This window comes from Aegilops tauschii, chromosome 4 (assembly GCF_002575655.3).
Source record: "Aegilops tauschii subsp. strangulata cultivar AL8/78 chromosome 4, Aet v6.0, whole genome shotgun sequence".
Taxonomy (NCBI): Eukaryota; Viridiplantae; Streptophyta; class Magnoliopsida; order Poales; family Poaceae; genus Aegilops; species Aegilops tauschii.
In genome coordinates, this window is record NC_053038.3 from 100,028,801 (window position 1) to 100,044,470 (window position 15,670).

At 51.4% G+C, this 15,670-nt stretch overlaps 2 protein-coding genes across 2 annotated transcripts; one reads left to right on the forward strand and one right to left on the reverse strand.

The window, feature by feature from the left end:
* Positions 1-2,856: 2,856 nt before the first annotated feature.
* On the forward strand, positions 2,857-4,297 carry LOC109745998 (uncharacterized). Its single transcript, XM_020305109.3, has one exon. It carries the CDS (start codon positions 3,050-3,052, stop codon positions 3,764-3,766), a length of 717 nt encoding a protein of 238 aa, XP_020160698.1. The 5' UTR covers positions 2,857-3,049; the 3' UTR covers positions 3,767-4,297.
* A 9,109-nt stretch (positions 4,298-13,406) lies between these two features.
* Positions 13,407-14,966, reverse strand: LOC109745999 (uncharacterized). Its single transcript, XM_020305110.4, has one exon. The coding sequence runs from the start codon at positions 14,686-14,688 to the stop codon at positions 13,636-13,638; it is 1,053 nt and encodes a 350-aa protein (XP_020160699.1). The 5' UTR covers positions 14,689-14,966; the 3' UTR covers positions 13,407-13,635.
* Between the last annotated feature and the right edge of the window lie 704 nt (positions 14,967-15,670).

Genomic DNA, 15,670 nt, shown 5'->3' on the forward strand with positions numbered 1-15,670 from the left:
GGAGGCTCTTTCTCCAAGAAATGACCCCAGGGCTCAACATATAAATAGAGGGGTAGGGCTAGCACCCGAAACACATAAAGATTCACCAAGCCGTGTGCCGGCAACCCCGTCCCCTCTAGTTTATCCTCCGTCTAGTTCCTGTTGTGCTTGGCGAAGCCCTGCGGAGATTGTTCTTCACCACCACCGTCACCACACCGTCGTGCTGCCGGAACTCATCTACTACTTCGCCCCTCTTGCTAGATCGAGAAGGCGAGGACATCATCGAGCTGGACGTGCGCTGAACGCGGAGGTGCCGTACGGTTGGGTACTTGATCCGGACGGATCATGAAGGTGTACGACTACGTCAACCGCATTGATAAACGCTTCCGCTTAGCGATCTTCTAGGGTATGAAGATGTTCTCCCCCTCTCGTAGCTATGCATCTCCATGGATAGATCTTGCGTGTGCGTAGAAATTTTTTGTTTTCCATGCAACGTTCCCCAACATTTATGACTATGTGATGTTGTTTACGAGAATGTGATGTTATTTACTAAATGTGTTGTTGTTGTTGTTCATAAGTATATGTTTCTGCTATAATGTGTTGTTGTTTATAAATCATGATTATATGTTGTTATTTATGACTGAGTTGCTTATTGATGCTTTGTAAACATGGGTAACTTTACCCGCGGGTACCTGTCTACCCTGTCGGGTAACGGGTATGGGAAAAAATTGTACCCTTTAATGGGTATGGATAAGGATGATGGAATAAGCTCAGGAGGGACGAGTAAGGGTATGGGGTGGCTCCACCCGTACCCAAACCCTGTGGGTGCCATCCCTAATAAAAGGAGAAGACAACTTTTCCCAAGGCATCCTCCTTGCATACGAAATAATCATCGTACGCAACCATCCTCTCCCGAATACGATTGAACACATGTCTAGCCATCCGGAAGTGGCACCGAAATAGTTGTGTTTGAAGAGTGGGGAAGAAGACTCAAAGTAGTCCTCCCAGGGTAGGCAATGGCCGCTCTCCCTGTTGCGATTCAGCACCGGAGGAAGCCCCGAGATCAAGCCCTTAGTGCTGCTTGGGGAAGTTTTTGGGTGCGGGCGGCGGCCTAGGCAGCGTACAATCGGTCGGAATTGGGCGACGACGGCAACGGCGGGGTGGCCAAGTGTGTTGGTTGTTGATGGGAGGGGGAATGTCCAATGTGCCCCCTACTGGCAGGCCATGGGGAGGACAAAGGCGGGCATCGTGCATGTCCGCACCGACGCAAACCAAACCCAAATTTGAGTCTGAAATGGGTCGCGCGCGAGCAAAAGGCAGACGTTCGCCCGTTAGCATCGGTGCGTTGGGCCGCGGTTCGTGTCCGTTTCAACAAAAATAAACGCGCGCAGACAGAATGCGTCGGCGCGTTGGAGTTGCCCTTACTTCCTCCATCCCATAATATAGTGCATATTGATTTACGTGAAAGTCAACCTCACAAGTTTTGACCAACAATATTGAGAAAATTATCTATATCTACAATACCAAATATATATCGTTTGAATATATATTTTATGATGAATATAATGGTTTTGTTTTGGTATTCTAGATGTTGAGTATATTTTTTCTATATAATATTGTTTGTCAAATTTTATGAATACAGATAGTATTTTGTGATGTTTAAGAAATGAAGGCTAATTATCGCGAACCAGTAGGATGGTTAGAGGGATAGTGGTATCCCCACCCACCAGGTTTTTAAGTCCTGATACTCGTATTATTCCTAGATTTATTTTAACATTTCTGACGATACGTTTTCTGTGGGATTCAAAAAAAAGTTAGTAAAAAAACACTGACAAGTACTCCCTCGGTTCCATAAATAACTTGTCGTCGTACTTCATATTAGTTTAAAAGGTTGAATTAAGACAACGACAAAAACTATGGAAAGAGGGAACATATATTACCAAACAATTAGTAGTCGCTATCGATGGATCGCCAATCAAAACTCTATCTCTCTAGCACGTACTTGCCGCATACGTGGAAAACATTGTCGCGCTCAACTAAGGATTAATTGCCCATCGATCATATTCAGACGCGTCGCGTGGATAAGTCATTGAACACGGCGATGGGCTAGTACGTGTTCACATCAATAAACACAGGTACAATTTCTTATGTTCGATCCCCGCCGGCCCTGGCTTAGTTTATCCGTCGTTGTGATCTCATCGATCGGCATGGCTGGCTATTGTGCAAGGTGAGCAATGCAATAACATGCATGCTCGAAATTTTAGAAATATAATAACCGATCGAGAGAGAAATTTAATTTACTTCCTCAAGACAATGAAAGGTACGCGATTTTTCTCGCTGCACTGTAGGAGTCTACTCCTCAGAATCAACAAGATGGAAGCTAGTATTCACACCGGATGTGCGTGCGTCATGCTCATGACGAGAGACGTCTGTGAAACTCGGCGAGTCATGCGTGCGGCGTGCCTGACCGGCCATGTAAAGTCATCAACACGGAAGACGATGCGCATGCCATGTCACGCACACAGGCATGCATATGCCGATGCGCCCATGAAACACACGAGCAAACACGAATGCAAAAACAAAACGAGAGACACTACACGCAGTCACGCACGGTGGGTCGGTGGCATGCGTAGCAACCTCTTCGGCCTCGGCTGTTGGTACACGGACAAACGGTTTTTCCCATTTAGTAAAAAATTCACTCGAGCATCACAGCCTAGCTAGAGAGGACGGTCAAGGTCAATGGAAATGGCAGGGGAGGGGAGGAATGATGAGCAAGCTATCCCCCACATGGCCCAGCTAAACCCCACCCCTCCTCTCAATTAACTATCCCATCACCTCTCTTAGTCAAATTACAGCATATATAAACTGCACGCGGCGTATCACCATCCCACACGCGACAATATACCAACAGCACACTCGCATAGTCGCATTGCACGCAATCAATCCCAATCCCGGCTCGCCTGCACACCACCGGGCACCGGAGCCAAGCTTTATACACCCCGCCAGCGTACACGCCGACGTAGCCTCGCAGAGCTAAGCTGAACTATATATCCTAGCTAGCGTACCGGCGATGTCGTCGACGGGGGCGCGCAGGGGCGGCGGCAGCGGCGGCGGGCACTTCCCGGTGGGCCGGCGCCGCCACGTGGCGGTGGTCGACACCGGGTGCAGCTGCCGCCCGCGCCGCCCCAGGATGCTGCTCAGCCTGCCGTCCTTCCTCAAGCCTTCCTCCGCGAGCAAGACACCGGCGGCGCCGGCGAGGAGCACCAGCTCGTCCAGCCTCTTCCCGTCGTCCTCCTCCACCGCCTCCTTCTCCACCAGCTACGCCTCCTCCAACTGCTCCAACTACTACTCCTCCTACCATGGCTTCGGCGCCGCTCCCAAGCTGCATCAGCAGCAAGAGCACCTTCCCTCCGCCAAGGAGGCGCCGGCTGCGACGCCGGCCTCGCCGGTCAGGAGGCAGCCGGCGAGCATGAAGAAGAAGCAGAAGAAGAGGTACTACGTGGAGAACAAAACAGCTATGGCGGAAGCGGGGCCGGAGGAGGACGTGGGGCTGGCAGTGGAGAAGGACTCGTCGGACCCGCGCGCCGACTTCCGGGAGAGCATGGTGCAGATGGTGGTGGAGACGGGGCTGTGCAGCTGGGACGACCTCCGCAGCATGCTCCGCCGCCTGCTCGCCCTCAACTCGCCGCGCCACCACGCCGCCATCCTCACCGCCTTCGCCGAGCTCTGCGCCCAGCTCGCCTCGCCGCCCCCGCCGGCGACATCGTCGTACCACTACCAGCTCTAGCTAGCAAGCAAGCAAGCTAGCCAGCCAGCTGAGGTCTCGAGATCCTGGTACCACCCGGCGTGCCAGCGCCGGCGTCACGCATTCCCGGCCAGGCTGCCGGGTGGTGATAGGATCTCGTAGAAGAAACAAAGGTCCCTAGTACCGCTAGTACGAGCACTAGGACAAAAGCTCATTAAAAAATGTAGCAGTACCAGGTGTTTGATTTCTGGAGTCTGTTCTTGTTGGTGGGTAATTAGTTTCTTAAATGTTTAGTTTGCTTTGCAAGTTATTTTGGTGCTACTATTATTAGTGCTTAGTACGTATTGCGAGGAGTTTGTGCTAGTGTGTGCCTAGTTAGTGCATGGCCTTTGGTTTTGTGTGAAGGTCCATGCATGGACAGTGCCACTAGAATAATTGGTAGGGTTTGCTAATTACGGAGTGAGTAACTAAGCTATGTACGTAGGAGTATGTCAAAGTCCGAGTGTAGTGTTCAGTGTTGTATGAAGCCTTGTAACTTTGCTTGTGAATGAGACTGTTCTAGCTTACAGTGAATTTTTTTTTGGGTAAGTTAATTTTCTAGACCATTAGATTAAGATCGAACGCCGTCCTTTTTTCTTCTTCCTCCAGCTTTCTTCCTCCAACCATTCCTCCTCCCATAATATCGACTTAATCTCTACTTCTCTACTACTTAAAAAGAATATAAAGTTATCATTTCACCTTTCTTCCCACCATCCCTTCGTCCAACCTTTCATGTATATCATAATCAATCACCATAATTTATTTACCTTCTGAACCAATTCCACTTTAATTTACTTACCAAACTTTTAATCAAAATATAAGGTAATTCACAGACAGAATTTGATGAACATTTACTTACACAATCGCATTAATATTGACAGGTAAATCACAAACTAACTTATTAGAATATTTATATCCCGTTGCAACGCACGGGCATGGGCATTGTTCTAGTCAAATTGTAAATTCAGTTAACATTACCGGTCATCTCTGAAACAGAAGCACTGCATATGATCTTTTCAGGTTCTTTCTGGCTTAATTTTTTACACAAGGGTGATTATCTCCTCAACAAAAACAGGGTCCAGGTTACCAAACTTGGTACTGTGGCAGGGAAGTAGTAGAAGTAGATCACACCAGGGCGCATCTGGACACACACACACCTGGGTGTGCATCTGAGCTAGATCGAGTTGCTGGGAAACGGAAAGAACAAGCGTACAGGTCATGCAGATCTCATGACCACCAGAGGCTCCCCATACATACCTAGCTTTCTGTGTGTGTGCGCGCGCGCGGGGGGGCTCGCAAGTTGCTTCTGTTCATGAACATTTATGTACGTACGTACGCCACTGTTTGGGCTCTGATCCAACCCTCATTTATGTTGGTGCGTGTCCTGTTGTGCCTGTGACTGACTGCCAAAGTTTCGCTGTGCCAATCGATCGGGTACTTGCTTTGCTTGGATCACGGGCGTCCTTCAACAGTTGGATGTATAATACTCCTATTGGACCACGGATGGGAACTCGCTCGCTCGGTATTTACGCTCTTCTCACGTACTCCCTCTATCCCGAATTGAATTGAATTGATTGTCGTTGAAGGGAGTGTTACAGAGGCTATGTAGTACTCTCTCCGTCCAAAATTCTTGTCTAAATATGGATATATCAAGTCATGTTTTAGTATTAGATACATTCGTATCTAGACAAATCTAAGACAAGAATTTTGAAACGGAGGAAGTAGATGTCTACGCAGGGATTATCTTTATGAGTATTTTCTTATTTTAAAATCGTCTGAAATCAAAAGTTTTCAAAATCGCCAAGAAAACTCATCACAAAAAATCAACGGCTGTAACACTTTGCAGCACGAACACACCAATTATATAATCAACACAATGTGTCGACTGTGTGATTTGTCGCAAATGGAAAATGTGCTTGTAACAAGTCGAAAGAATGTACATGACGCTACAAAATCCCAAAAATCACTATCACGGTGAAACATTTTGACCGAACTCGCTGATTTAGGCTCGTCAAAGCCCTATCGGAGCAAGGTCAGATGCGCATGGGTCAATTTCTCCCGGTCTCCCACATTCATCGAGCTCAATAGTGCAAGAATCCCAAACCTCGATCTCTACCTCGAGACCTTTTCTCAAGACGAAGGTCGTTGGTGAGGGTGGGTGGAGCTTGAGCTGAAGAGCGTAGCGGTATGGGCGAGCTACACGGTTCAATGCAGCGCTAGGATGAAAATGTTGAGAGATGATGGGCAAAAAGTAAAGCATGACACGAGCACAAAATTGACGGCGGTTCACCATACTAATCTTGGTGAATCATTTTCATAAAGGAACAAGCATATGCTTAACTTTATAAATAAAGCCAACAATCATACAGTGGGTCATACAACAACATCCAACGCAGTGAAACATAAATATAAAGGTTCTGATAAGGGTCACCCAGACCAACGGGCATGGATAACAACACTGCAGATTGTTGGCGAATCATTTTCTCGGGAACTCCTATAAAGCGCTTCAGGCGCTAGTTCGCCACCATAGAGCACCTGAAGGTGCTTATATGGGCCGGCCCAGGTGGTGCTACCGCCTGAAACTATACAAGTTTATTTGCTCTATGTTTCTTTCGCGCACTGAAGTGAAACAAAAGGCATGTCGTAATATACTGGAAAAGTCAACTACCATTTTTTTACTAAATAAAAATTCATACATTTAGAAAAATGTTCACAAATTAAAACATATTCATAAATTCGATATTTCTTCACTAAATGCTAAAAATGTTCATGAATTTAAAATTTCATTGTGGATTTGAATGAATGAAGAATTTTAAAAGTAATCAAAGTTTCGTTTTCCTGGAAAATTCAAAACAATATGTACAAGTTTTAAAAAACATCATGAATTTTAGGAAATATTCACCAATTTGAAGGTTTTTTAAGAAATGTTCATATTTTTATATAAAAATAAAAAAAACAAGAAAAATTTAGTGAAAAGCCAGTAAAAACATTGGAAAAAACCAGTCTGGATTCTCCTAGAAGCTTCACAAAATTGGTTGAAGGGGCTTCTACATGGGCCGGATCGGTTGAAACAGCACTCACTGGAGTGTTTTCTTTAGGCAAACACACACTTTTTATTAATTAGAAATCACAATGTTTACCGGTACAATGATAGGGTCATAGGGGAGACCAAGCCAGACATGGCAACCTATGCCCAAAGAAGTAGCGTGCTTTGCAAGGCTATGACCCTCAAGTGAAATATATTCGTTCATGAACGAAAGGAGAGCTATTAAGCATAGTCCTCCGACCATTGATCTCTATAATGATGCACCGTAGCTTCCATTTGATCCTTGCTCAAAATAGGAAATTCCTAGTTTTCCGAAGCGAGCAGCACATGGACGCTGTACAAGAAGCACCGGTTTCTGAAACTGGGCCTTAACTTCTTCTTTTGAGCAAAAATAACCTGGCCACTTTTTTTTTGAGAAAAAATAACTGGGCCTTAACTGGGCTCAGCTCTCTTTGCATCCATGCTTCAGATTGATTTTGTTTTGTGGGGAGGGACAGGGTTGCTTACTAGGGCCGTTAACTTTGGGCCCGTCAAGAATGTAGTGTATGTTAGAGATAATCTTGGCATGAAAGACTCAGGCGTGTGGCCTAGCGCATGGTGCGGCCGAGCATGGGCGAAGCAGCCGGATCGTGGGCTGTTTGTTGGCTGCATGCATGGTTGTTAGCTGCATGTAAGTGTGCTAGCCGAGTTGTGCGTTAGTAGACTTAGTGCGTGCGTGCATGTAGTTAGCTAGTTGGTGGTGTGTGGCCACTGGCATGGATGCGTGAGTGTGCTATATAATGTGTACTCGGCTGTGAGGCCAGGGCAGAGGAGCAAGAGAGAGATGATGTAGCCTCTGGGAGTGTATGTGCTCTCACGGTGGGGTGGTGTGTGTGGCAGAGTTTGAGCTCGCCGGAAATACAAGGGACTGTTCGTGCGGCCGGAGGTGTTTGTGCGCCGGGACACCTCGTGTCCTCTCTCTTTCTTGTTTCTTCCTTGTCTCCGGTGATCGCCGTGGTTCAGTGAGTAGGCTAGACAACAACAATTGGTATCAGAGCTGGTTCATGTTGGGTGCCGTTCCCTTGCCGGAGGCGTGCCGACGGTGGTGGCGTTCGCCGGTGGCTGCGCGGTGAAGCTCCAGGCCGTGTGTCGGCCTGTGGAGGTGCGTGGCGCGGCGAGGAGGCCGCGGTGGCTGCGGCGGCACGGTGAGGAGGCCGCAGAGGACCTGCATGGTGGCGGCTTCAACGACACACAGCGGCATGGCGGCATGGAGGTGTTGCGCTGCGGTTGAGGCCGCAGCGGTGCAGGGCAATAAGCCGTGGCGGCGAGCCGGGCGCGACCGGTGCGTGTTATGGGTGTGCACGGGACGCGTCGGGCGCGTCGGGTGCGCGCGGGACGTGCGGGACGCACTGATGCGGTCGGGTGCATGGGGTGCGCGCGGGACGTGCGGGGCGCCAGGGACGCCAGGCGTGTGTCGCTGGCGGAGAAGGAGCTCGGCGTATGTCGGCGGGGTCGTGATGGAGCACGGTGCGACCGGCGTCAGTGCGCTAGGTCAGGTTCGTGGCGGTGCGACCGGCGTCGATGCGCCGGGTCGGGTCCGTCGGCTGGGTCACGTCCGTGACGACGACAATGACAAGAGCTGCAACAACAACGGTCGACAACGAGCCAGTGTCAAGATTAAGGAGGAAATTGTTAGAGATAATCTTGGCATGAAAGACAGGCGTGTGGCCTGGCGCATGGTGCGGCCGAGCATGGGCGAAGCAGCCGGATCGTGGGCTGTTTGTTGGCTGCATGCATGGTTGTTAGCTGCATGTATGTGTGCTAGCCGAGTTGTGCGTTAGTAGACTTAGTGCGTGCGTGCATGTAGTTAGCTAGTTGGTGGTGTGTGGCCACTGGCATGGATGCGTGAGTGTGCTATATAATGTGTACTCGGTTGTAAGGCTAGGGCAGAGGAGCGAGAGAGAGATGATGTAGCCTCTGAGAGTGTATGTGCTCTCACGGTGGGGTGGTGTATGTGGCAGAGTTCGAGTTCGCCGGAAATACAAGGGACTGTTCGTGCAGCCCGAGGCGTTTGTGCGCCGGGAAACCTCATATCCTCTCTCTCTTATTTCTTCCTTGTTTCCGGTGATCACCGTGGTTCAGTGAGTAGGCTAGACAACAACAGTGTAGTCTAGTGTAGAGTACGAGCAGTGGAGTTCTGTTCAGCTTGTCTAAAAAGAAAAGAAAAAACAGAAAGAGTATTCATGTTCAGCCCACCGTCTCGGCCGGGCCCCATTAATTAATCATGGTAATAAATTACGAATCCCCATGCCATCAACGCATTAACTGGACAAGATCGCTGCATTGACTTCCAACTCAAGCGTGGAGTTCACTCTCTCTGCTCACGAATTTTGAATCGTTGGTGTGCATGTCCTTCTCGCAAGATCCCGGTACTAAGGAGTAGAGCTTCACGCTCACATGGCTGAGGTCTTGTAACAGCAGCCTCCGTTTTGAGCTTGACGGTCTTAAATGCGGCACCGGAATAGGGGCCGGCCCGGGTGCGGTGCTAGGAAATTCATGGATGGATGCACCAACAACCAGGACAAATGGTGGTGGATCCATGTCCGCCCTTGGAAGGCTCAAATGCCCTGAACCCGATGCCATTGTAGGCTAGGCATGCAGGCCGGGCAAATCCTCCTCTCGCGCGCACTCTATGGCAAGCCTATTAATTCTGCTCCCCGGTTTTTAAATGCCGTTTTACTCCCACCACGACTGTAGCTTCGGTTTTATTATTTCATGTCAACAAAATACCTTATGTTTCTCTAACGTCAGTACTACGTGCCTTCTGAGGCTGGTGGTGGTATGGGATGTCCCCTCCATCAACGGTTCGATGCGGCTCGGCAGGTGACACATGTACCTCTTTCAGAGTTGTCGGGCGGTGCCTGTCGCCGGCAGGTGTGGATGTGCTATCGGCGGATGCTACGCACGGCGTCTTATATGGAGACGTCAAGTCATGCCTGCTACCGGCAGGTGATGTGCGGTGGCTCTGGCGGAGGTGTCATGTTTAGCCTGTTGTTGTCGGATCGAACGTGGTGCGACAGTAGCAGGAGGCAGGCGGTATGGGACGTCTTTGGCTTTCGTTGTCTCCTCCAGAGGTATCTGGCTATCGAGGTGTCGGTAGACGGATAAGGGCCGATAGTACAGACGGCTTCAAGAACGAGTTTATGCACTCGGTGGAAACACAAGATCTCTGATCAGACTATGTCGTCGCGCACCTGTGTCGTGTCCTTGTTGAAGGTGGTGGATTGAAGCTTGGCTTTGGGGATGAGAATCCGGAGTTCAACCTTGTGGTGGACTCGCCATCATCGGCGTACGTGCAGTGATCCCTTCTTGAAGGCGTAGTCTAGGAGTTGTATATTTTTTCGTTTATGTTGTGTCTTGTATCATAGGGATTAGTGGCTATCCGGGAGGTACCGACGCGAGGTATACGGCCTCAGGGTTTGTTTTACAAAAAAAGGCTTTACGCCCCACTTTATAAATAAAGCACCAACCACGAGTACACGACCGAACGATACGCCGATGGAGGGGAAGCCCTCAAAGAAAGCAAAACTTAGAAAATTACGGACAACAAACATCGGTCGGGATGACCATGTCGCCGAAAACAAAAAAACAGGAGGACCTAAAGACTACACGGCGACAACCACCAACTCCTGGGCTCCCTCGGCAATGCCCTCAAGAGGGGGAACGGCGCCACGCGTCGCCATCGCCGCATCCGACAAAACGGAACAAGGTTTTCACCTGGAACACTGACAGGGGATGCAACTGCAACGACATCCTCAAGAGGAGAACGACACCCACAGGTGTCGTCGTCGTCGGTACCGAAGCACAGAGCTTTCACCCAGTTGCATCCACCAACCAAACAGGCGCCAAGCCGGTCACCGCGGTGTAGTCAGGAACTCCAGAACGAGAACTGGGCACCTCCTCGGCCGCGCCAGAGAAGAAGCCAGAGCCTCCCTATGCCGCATTCCTCGCCTTCCGCTCGACCGAGAAACGCAACCACCATCGCTACTCAGTGACCCGCCGGAGAGCCCACCGAGTAGCCCGCCATCCGGGGCCGCCGCCCCGGCATCCCTCTCTGAACAACTCCCTGACGCCACAACACGCAGACACCACCACCAGGCCGGGAAGCAACCACCTCCCCGCCAGCCCACAGGGTCCCACCATGCAGCCGGCCGGAGGGGGGCCATAGCTAGGCAGCACCGCCGCCACAGCTGCCCAGCGACAACGCACTAGGCCGCATAACTGGAAAGAGCCCGGACTAGACAGGGGACCGCACCCCTGCATCTAGGCCCGCGCCGCCGGCCACCTGCCAGCAGCACCTCGGGAGAGCGGTGGCAGCCAGTGCCCCGGCCGATTTGGCGATTCCAGATCACGACAGGGAGCCGCCGGGCACGGGCAGCTCCGGACGCCTGTCAGCCTCAGACGCACCAGCCACGACCATCTCCACGTCTCCACGCATGCGCTAGCCCCCACCGTAACCAACCACAGGCCGCCAACGAGCCCGCCAACCTCGTCCACGCGCCCGCAGAGAGCCGCGGAGCCCCAGCCACCGTCGGATGCCAACACCATGCCACCACACCCAAGGTCGCCGGCCTACCTCCACCGGCCACCACTTCCACCAGAGCTACAGCGGTAGCCGTCCCGCGCCGCCACCTTGAACCAGGAGCCAGATCTGAGGATCCGGCTCCACGCCATGGCTCCAGGAGGCGCGCCCGCCATCCAGCAGCCCGCCACGCCGCAGAGCCCGCCGGCCGCCGTCGCCGGGAGGAGATCCGCCGCGTCATCGCGCCCCACCCAAGCGGGGCCCACCGAGCTCGGCCCACACCAAGCCTCATGCGCGGGGAGACGAGGAGGCCCACCGCCGCCGGCGGCGGCGGGGGGAGGAGAGAAGGGGAGGCGGGGGCGCGGCCGGCGGCGGCGGGGCGAGGGAGGGAGGAGGTCGAGGAGTCATTTTTTTTTTGCTCAGGGTTTGTTTTCCGCTTTATTTCCGAGTCGATGGTGTTTGGCTACTTGATTTTGTATTATTAATAATATATGGCTGCATGCATCGTCCTGATGCGAGGCGGGGGGTTATCCTCCTTTTCAAGGAAAAAAGTACTACGTGCTTCTACCCTGTCCACAATCTGTTTGACCGAGACGAATATTACAGTTTTACTCCCCTGTATATTTTCGAACGGAAAGGGTCGATGGCCAAGTCGGAAGTACCACTAGCACGGCCCACTGTTTTGATTGCATTCTATTTCGATGAAATGGAGTGTGGTACACCACGGAGTGCTATTATGAAACTTGATTCCTGCAAAGATACTAGTAGTCCCTAGTGAACTACTAGCAGCGCCAGTACGAAAATTTCAGTCGGTCTAGGACAACGTAAAATAAGCGCTAGACGGGTACCTTAAAATGAGAGAAAAGCGGGCACGCATCGCCCAAGATTAACAAGTGTATACACAGATACAGACGGTTTAGAAGGTTCGTCCATGTAGTGACAAGCCCTGCGGTGCAGTGGAAGCGTGCGTTATCCAGGGAAGAATCTCTCTTTTTCCGTCCACCGCACGGGGATCGATCGATTGCAAAGCAGGAGCGGCTTATTGTTTGACCGTTTCGGCGTCCCCAACATGCGCGGGTTTCGGAGTACTCCCCTGCAGGAGAAGTAGTACTGTTTCAACCGAGTTCGATTCGAAACGATCAGGGCATTTTCAGGACGACGACGTACCGAGGCAGATAGTAATGTGATCTCCAAACTGGATGCAGTTTTAGCGATCCACCGATCCTCGGATAATAATACAAGTAGCAGAGATGAAATTCACAGGGGCACGCATCTGTCCGGACGCACTTTGAGATCCTGACCATCAGAATACTAGTACTGCCAGTGCGCCATTTATATCTTGAGGAGGAAAGCATGGGGGTGCACGGAATACAGGGAGGGGCACCGAAGGGATTGACCGCATTCAAACTCGCCGCCCAGCCCAGTGCGATCAGTCACAGCCTCACAGGCTCATCACACGCTACCACCAGGATCGATGGCGACCTGTCATCGACGCAACGTCGGCCTCTCGTCTCGCCTGCTAATCAATACGTGTACCACTAGCACCGGCTTTCTGCTGTTCACGTACTTCGTTTTTTTTTTCTTTCACAGAGAACAGCGAAATTAGGTAGACGTACTTCGTCTAATCACATCACCACGTAGTAGGAGTAGTGGTTAGCCCTACTGCCAAGCGTGCATGTGTACGCAGGCACATGCATGTGTGTACATTGATCAAATTGATTGGCTTGTGGTGCTGTACACATTAAATATGTCTGTGCATCGACCTGCCCTGCCCACCAGCACGTCGCTGTGCGCGTATTTGCACCGCCGAAATCTGCAGCTTTATTTCGGATTCACGTTAACCAGCGGTCGGTGCCTCATCAGTAGTAACTCGCAGTAATTGATGGATGGATGAACAGCTGTTTAAGCTTGCGACAGTATTGATTTCAGTGGAAGTACTCCTGTTTGGAGAAGCCTACAATGCATGGTTCCACAATGCATTGGATCCCTGCTCCAGGCTCCAACGATGCCCACGAAATGTTTGTAAATACTCCGTATGATCGTGCTATCATCGACATTTTCAAAATTGAAGGAGAGGTGAACAAATAAACATGAATTGGTGCGATTGTTTGGAAAGCGAAAATTTCACGAGAATTTGGTGGAAGCTAGCACAAATTCTTGGGAAATTCCGGCGTTCCAAGTGGGCCGCTAATCAAACAGGGCCGCAGTAGTGCTTTCGAGATCTCGAATAACCGATGACATTTTGCCAGTTAACTAACCAAGGAGCTAGTGTGCACTCCTCATGATGCTAAGATCGTCACCTGCCTTGTCGCCGGCGAGGTCCTCCTCCTCCTCCTCCTCCTCGTCCTTGCCCTGCAGGCTGTGGCTTGATGAAGCAGGCGAGCGCGAGGCGTCGCCGTTCCGGCCGCCGCATTGCTCCTCTGTCGTTGCGGTGGCGGGAGTGACGTCGCCTTCGCAGCCACATGTGCTGCTGGACGTGCTGGTGCTGGCGGTACTCCCGCTGCCGCCGCTGGCGCTGGTGGTCGTCATCGTCGTCGCTGTGGTGGTGGTGGTTGGCGCGGCGGAAGAGGACGACGCCGGCGGCGCGGCGAGGCCGACCAGGAGGTCGACGAAGGCGCCGACGATGAGTGCGTGGTTGTGCTTGCCGTTGATCCGGAGGTACCACACGAGGAGCTCTTCGAGCGCTTCCCAGCCGCGCAGCCCGTGCGCGGCCACCATCTCCTCCATGGACGCCCGGAAGTCCCCGTACGGGTCCTCCGAGTCCAACGCCACCGCCACGCTCTCCTCCACCAGCGACGTCGACGCAATCGGCTCCGATTGCGGCTTCTCCTCGGCCTCATCCGCTTGTGCCGCCGACTGCTTCCCCGGCGACAGTGCCAAGATGGAGTTGGACGCCGGGCCCGGAGGGTCGACGAAGAAGCGGTCGGTGGACGTGCGGCCGAGGCTGCGGATCACCGCCTCAGACCACTCCTCGGATGCGGTCGTCGTCGAGAAACCATCATCGTCATCCAGCTCCAGCACGCCCTGCCCCTCCTCCTCCTCGTCGTCGAAGCAGGAGCCGTCGGCGGAGATGTAGTCGAGCTGGTAGACGGAGTTGACCGTCTTGTACATTTCCCCGGCGCCGCCGTGGATGAGCCTCGCCGCGGCCGCGGGGCTCCTGCTGACGGCGGCGGCGGTTCTGCAGGGCCGGCGGCGTTCTTCCTCGCGGAAGGAGGCCGTCTGTGGATTCCGGCACGACGGCCACGGCCACGGCGGAGAAGGCTCGTCGGCGGCGGCGGGGAGCTTGGAGAAGATGGAGGTGAGGCCTTTCTTCCCCATTGGAACCCCACGCGGTTCGAACGAATGGATTACCGGAGATGAACGAACTGAAGACGAGCTCGAGCGAGCTGTACTGTAGAGAGAGAAAGTAGAGCTGCCGTGGTAATGGAGGGAAACGGGAGCAGCGTGAGGTAGAGAGTAGCTGCTGCAATTAAGAGAGGGAGAGACGACACATGGGGATGGGACCGCGGACCATGTGCCCGTATTTATCTACTCTGTCTCACTCTCTGCGTAGAGTTGTAGAGTGTGATGCAAATGCAACAAATATTATTTTTAGCGGGAAGCCAATGCAACAGTTGATAGTTGAATCCGTGTCAGCTAGCTTCAGTTTATTTTATTTATCCTACCGGTGGTTACGCAGGTCAGCTCTTCCCAATTTGGAATGAGGAATTTATTTTTAAAAGTTCTGCGGCCTTTTGAATTGAGGAATTTCGTAGGAGTTCATAGGCTTTTAGTTTTTCAAATATATGACCCATCAAGACTATAGGACTGTTTCGATCATACTCCCTCTATCCTAAAATAAGTGTCTCAACTTTTTACTAACTTTGTCCCCCAGTCCCAAAATAAGTGTCTCAACTTAGCATTTTATTCTATACCTACATAGTGCAATTTTAAATCCAAAAACATCTTTTCAACAAAGGACGCTTTTATTAACTCAAAATGTAGCATCAAGCGGAACATACATATGAAGCGACATCCGGCCTCTGGATAGCTACGCACAGCCTACAGAAACAAGTTCAACAAAAATAAAAAAGTATACCGACATAATGGCAGCAGTGAAGTCCTATGGGACAGACACTAAGTCTATGTCACACGAGAAGGTGGACCAATCTGAAGATCATATTGCCATTAATATTGGGTAAAAACCTCCCTGGCCACCCCCCAACACGTATGCACCACCTTAAGCAACGGTTGGTACTATGTTTGATGCATCGTAGATCACATACAAAGTAGGTGCGTACAACGGAAAGTGACCTGCAAA

What these genes read in the sequence shown, in the direction of transcription:
- LOC109745998 (XM_020305109.3), top strand. Translation starts at nt 3,050, where the DNA reads ATGTCGTCGACGGGGGCGCGCAGGGGCGGCGGCAGCGGCGGCGGGCAC.
- LOC109745999 (XM_020305110.4), bottom strand. Translation starts at nt 14,688, where the DNA reads ATGGGGAAGAAAGGCCTCACCTCCATCTTCTCCAAGCTCCCCGCCGCC.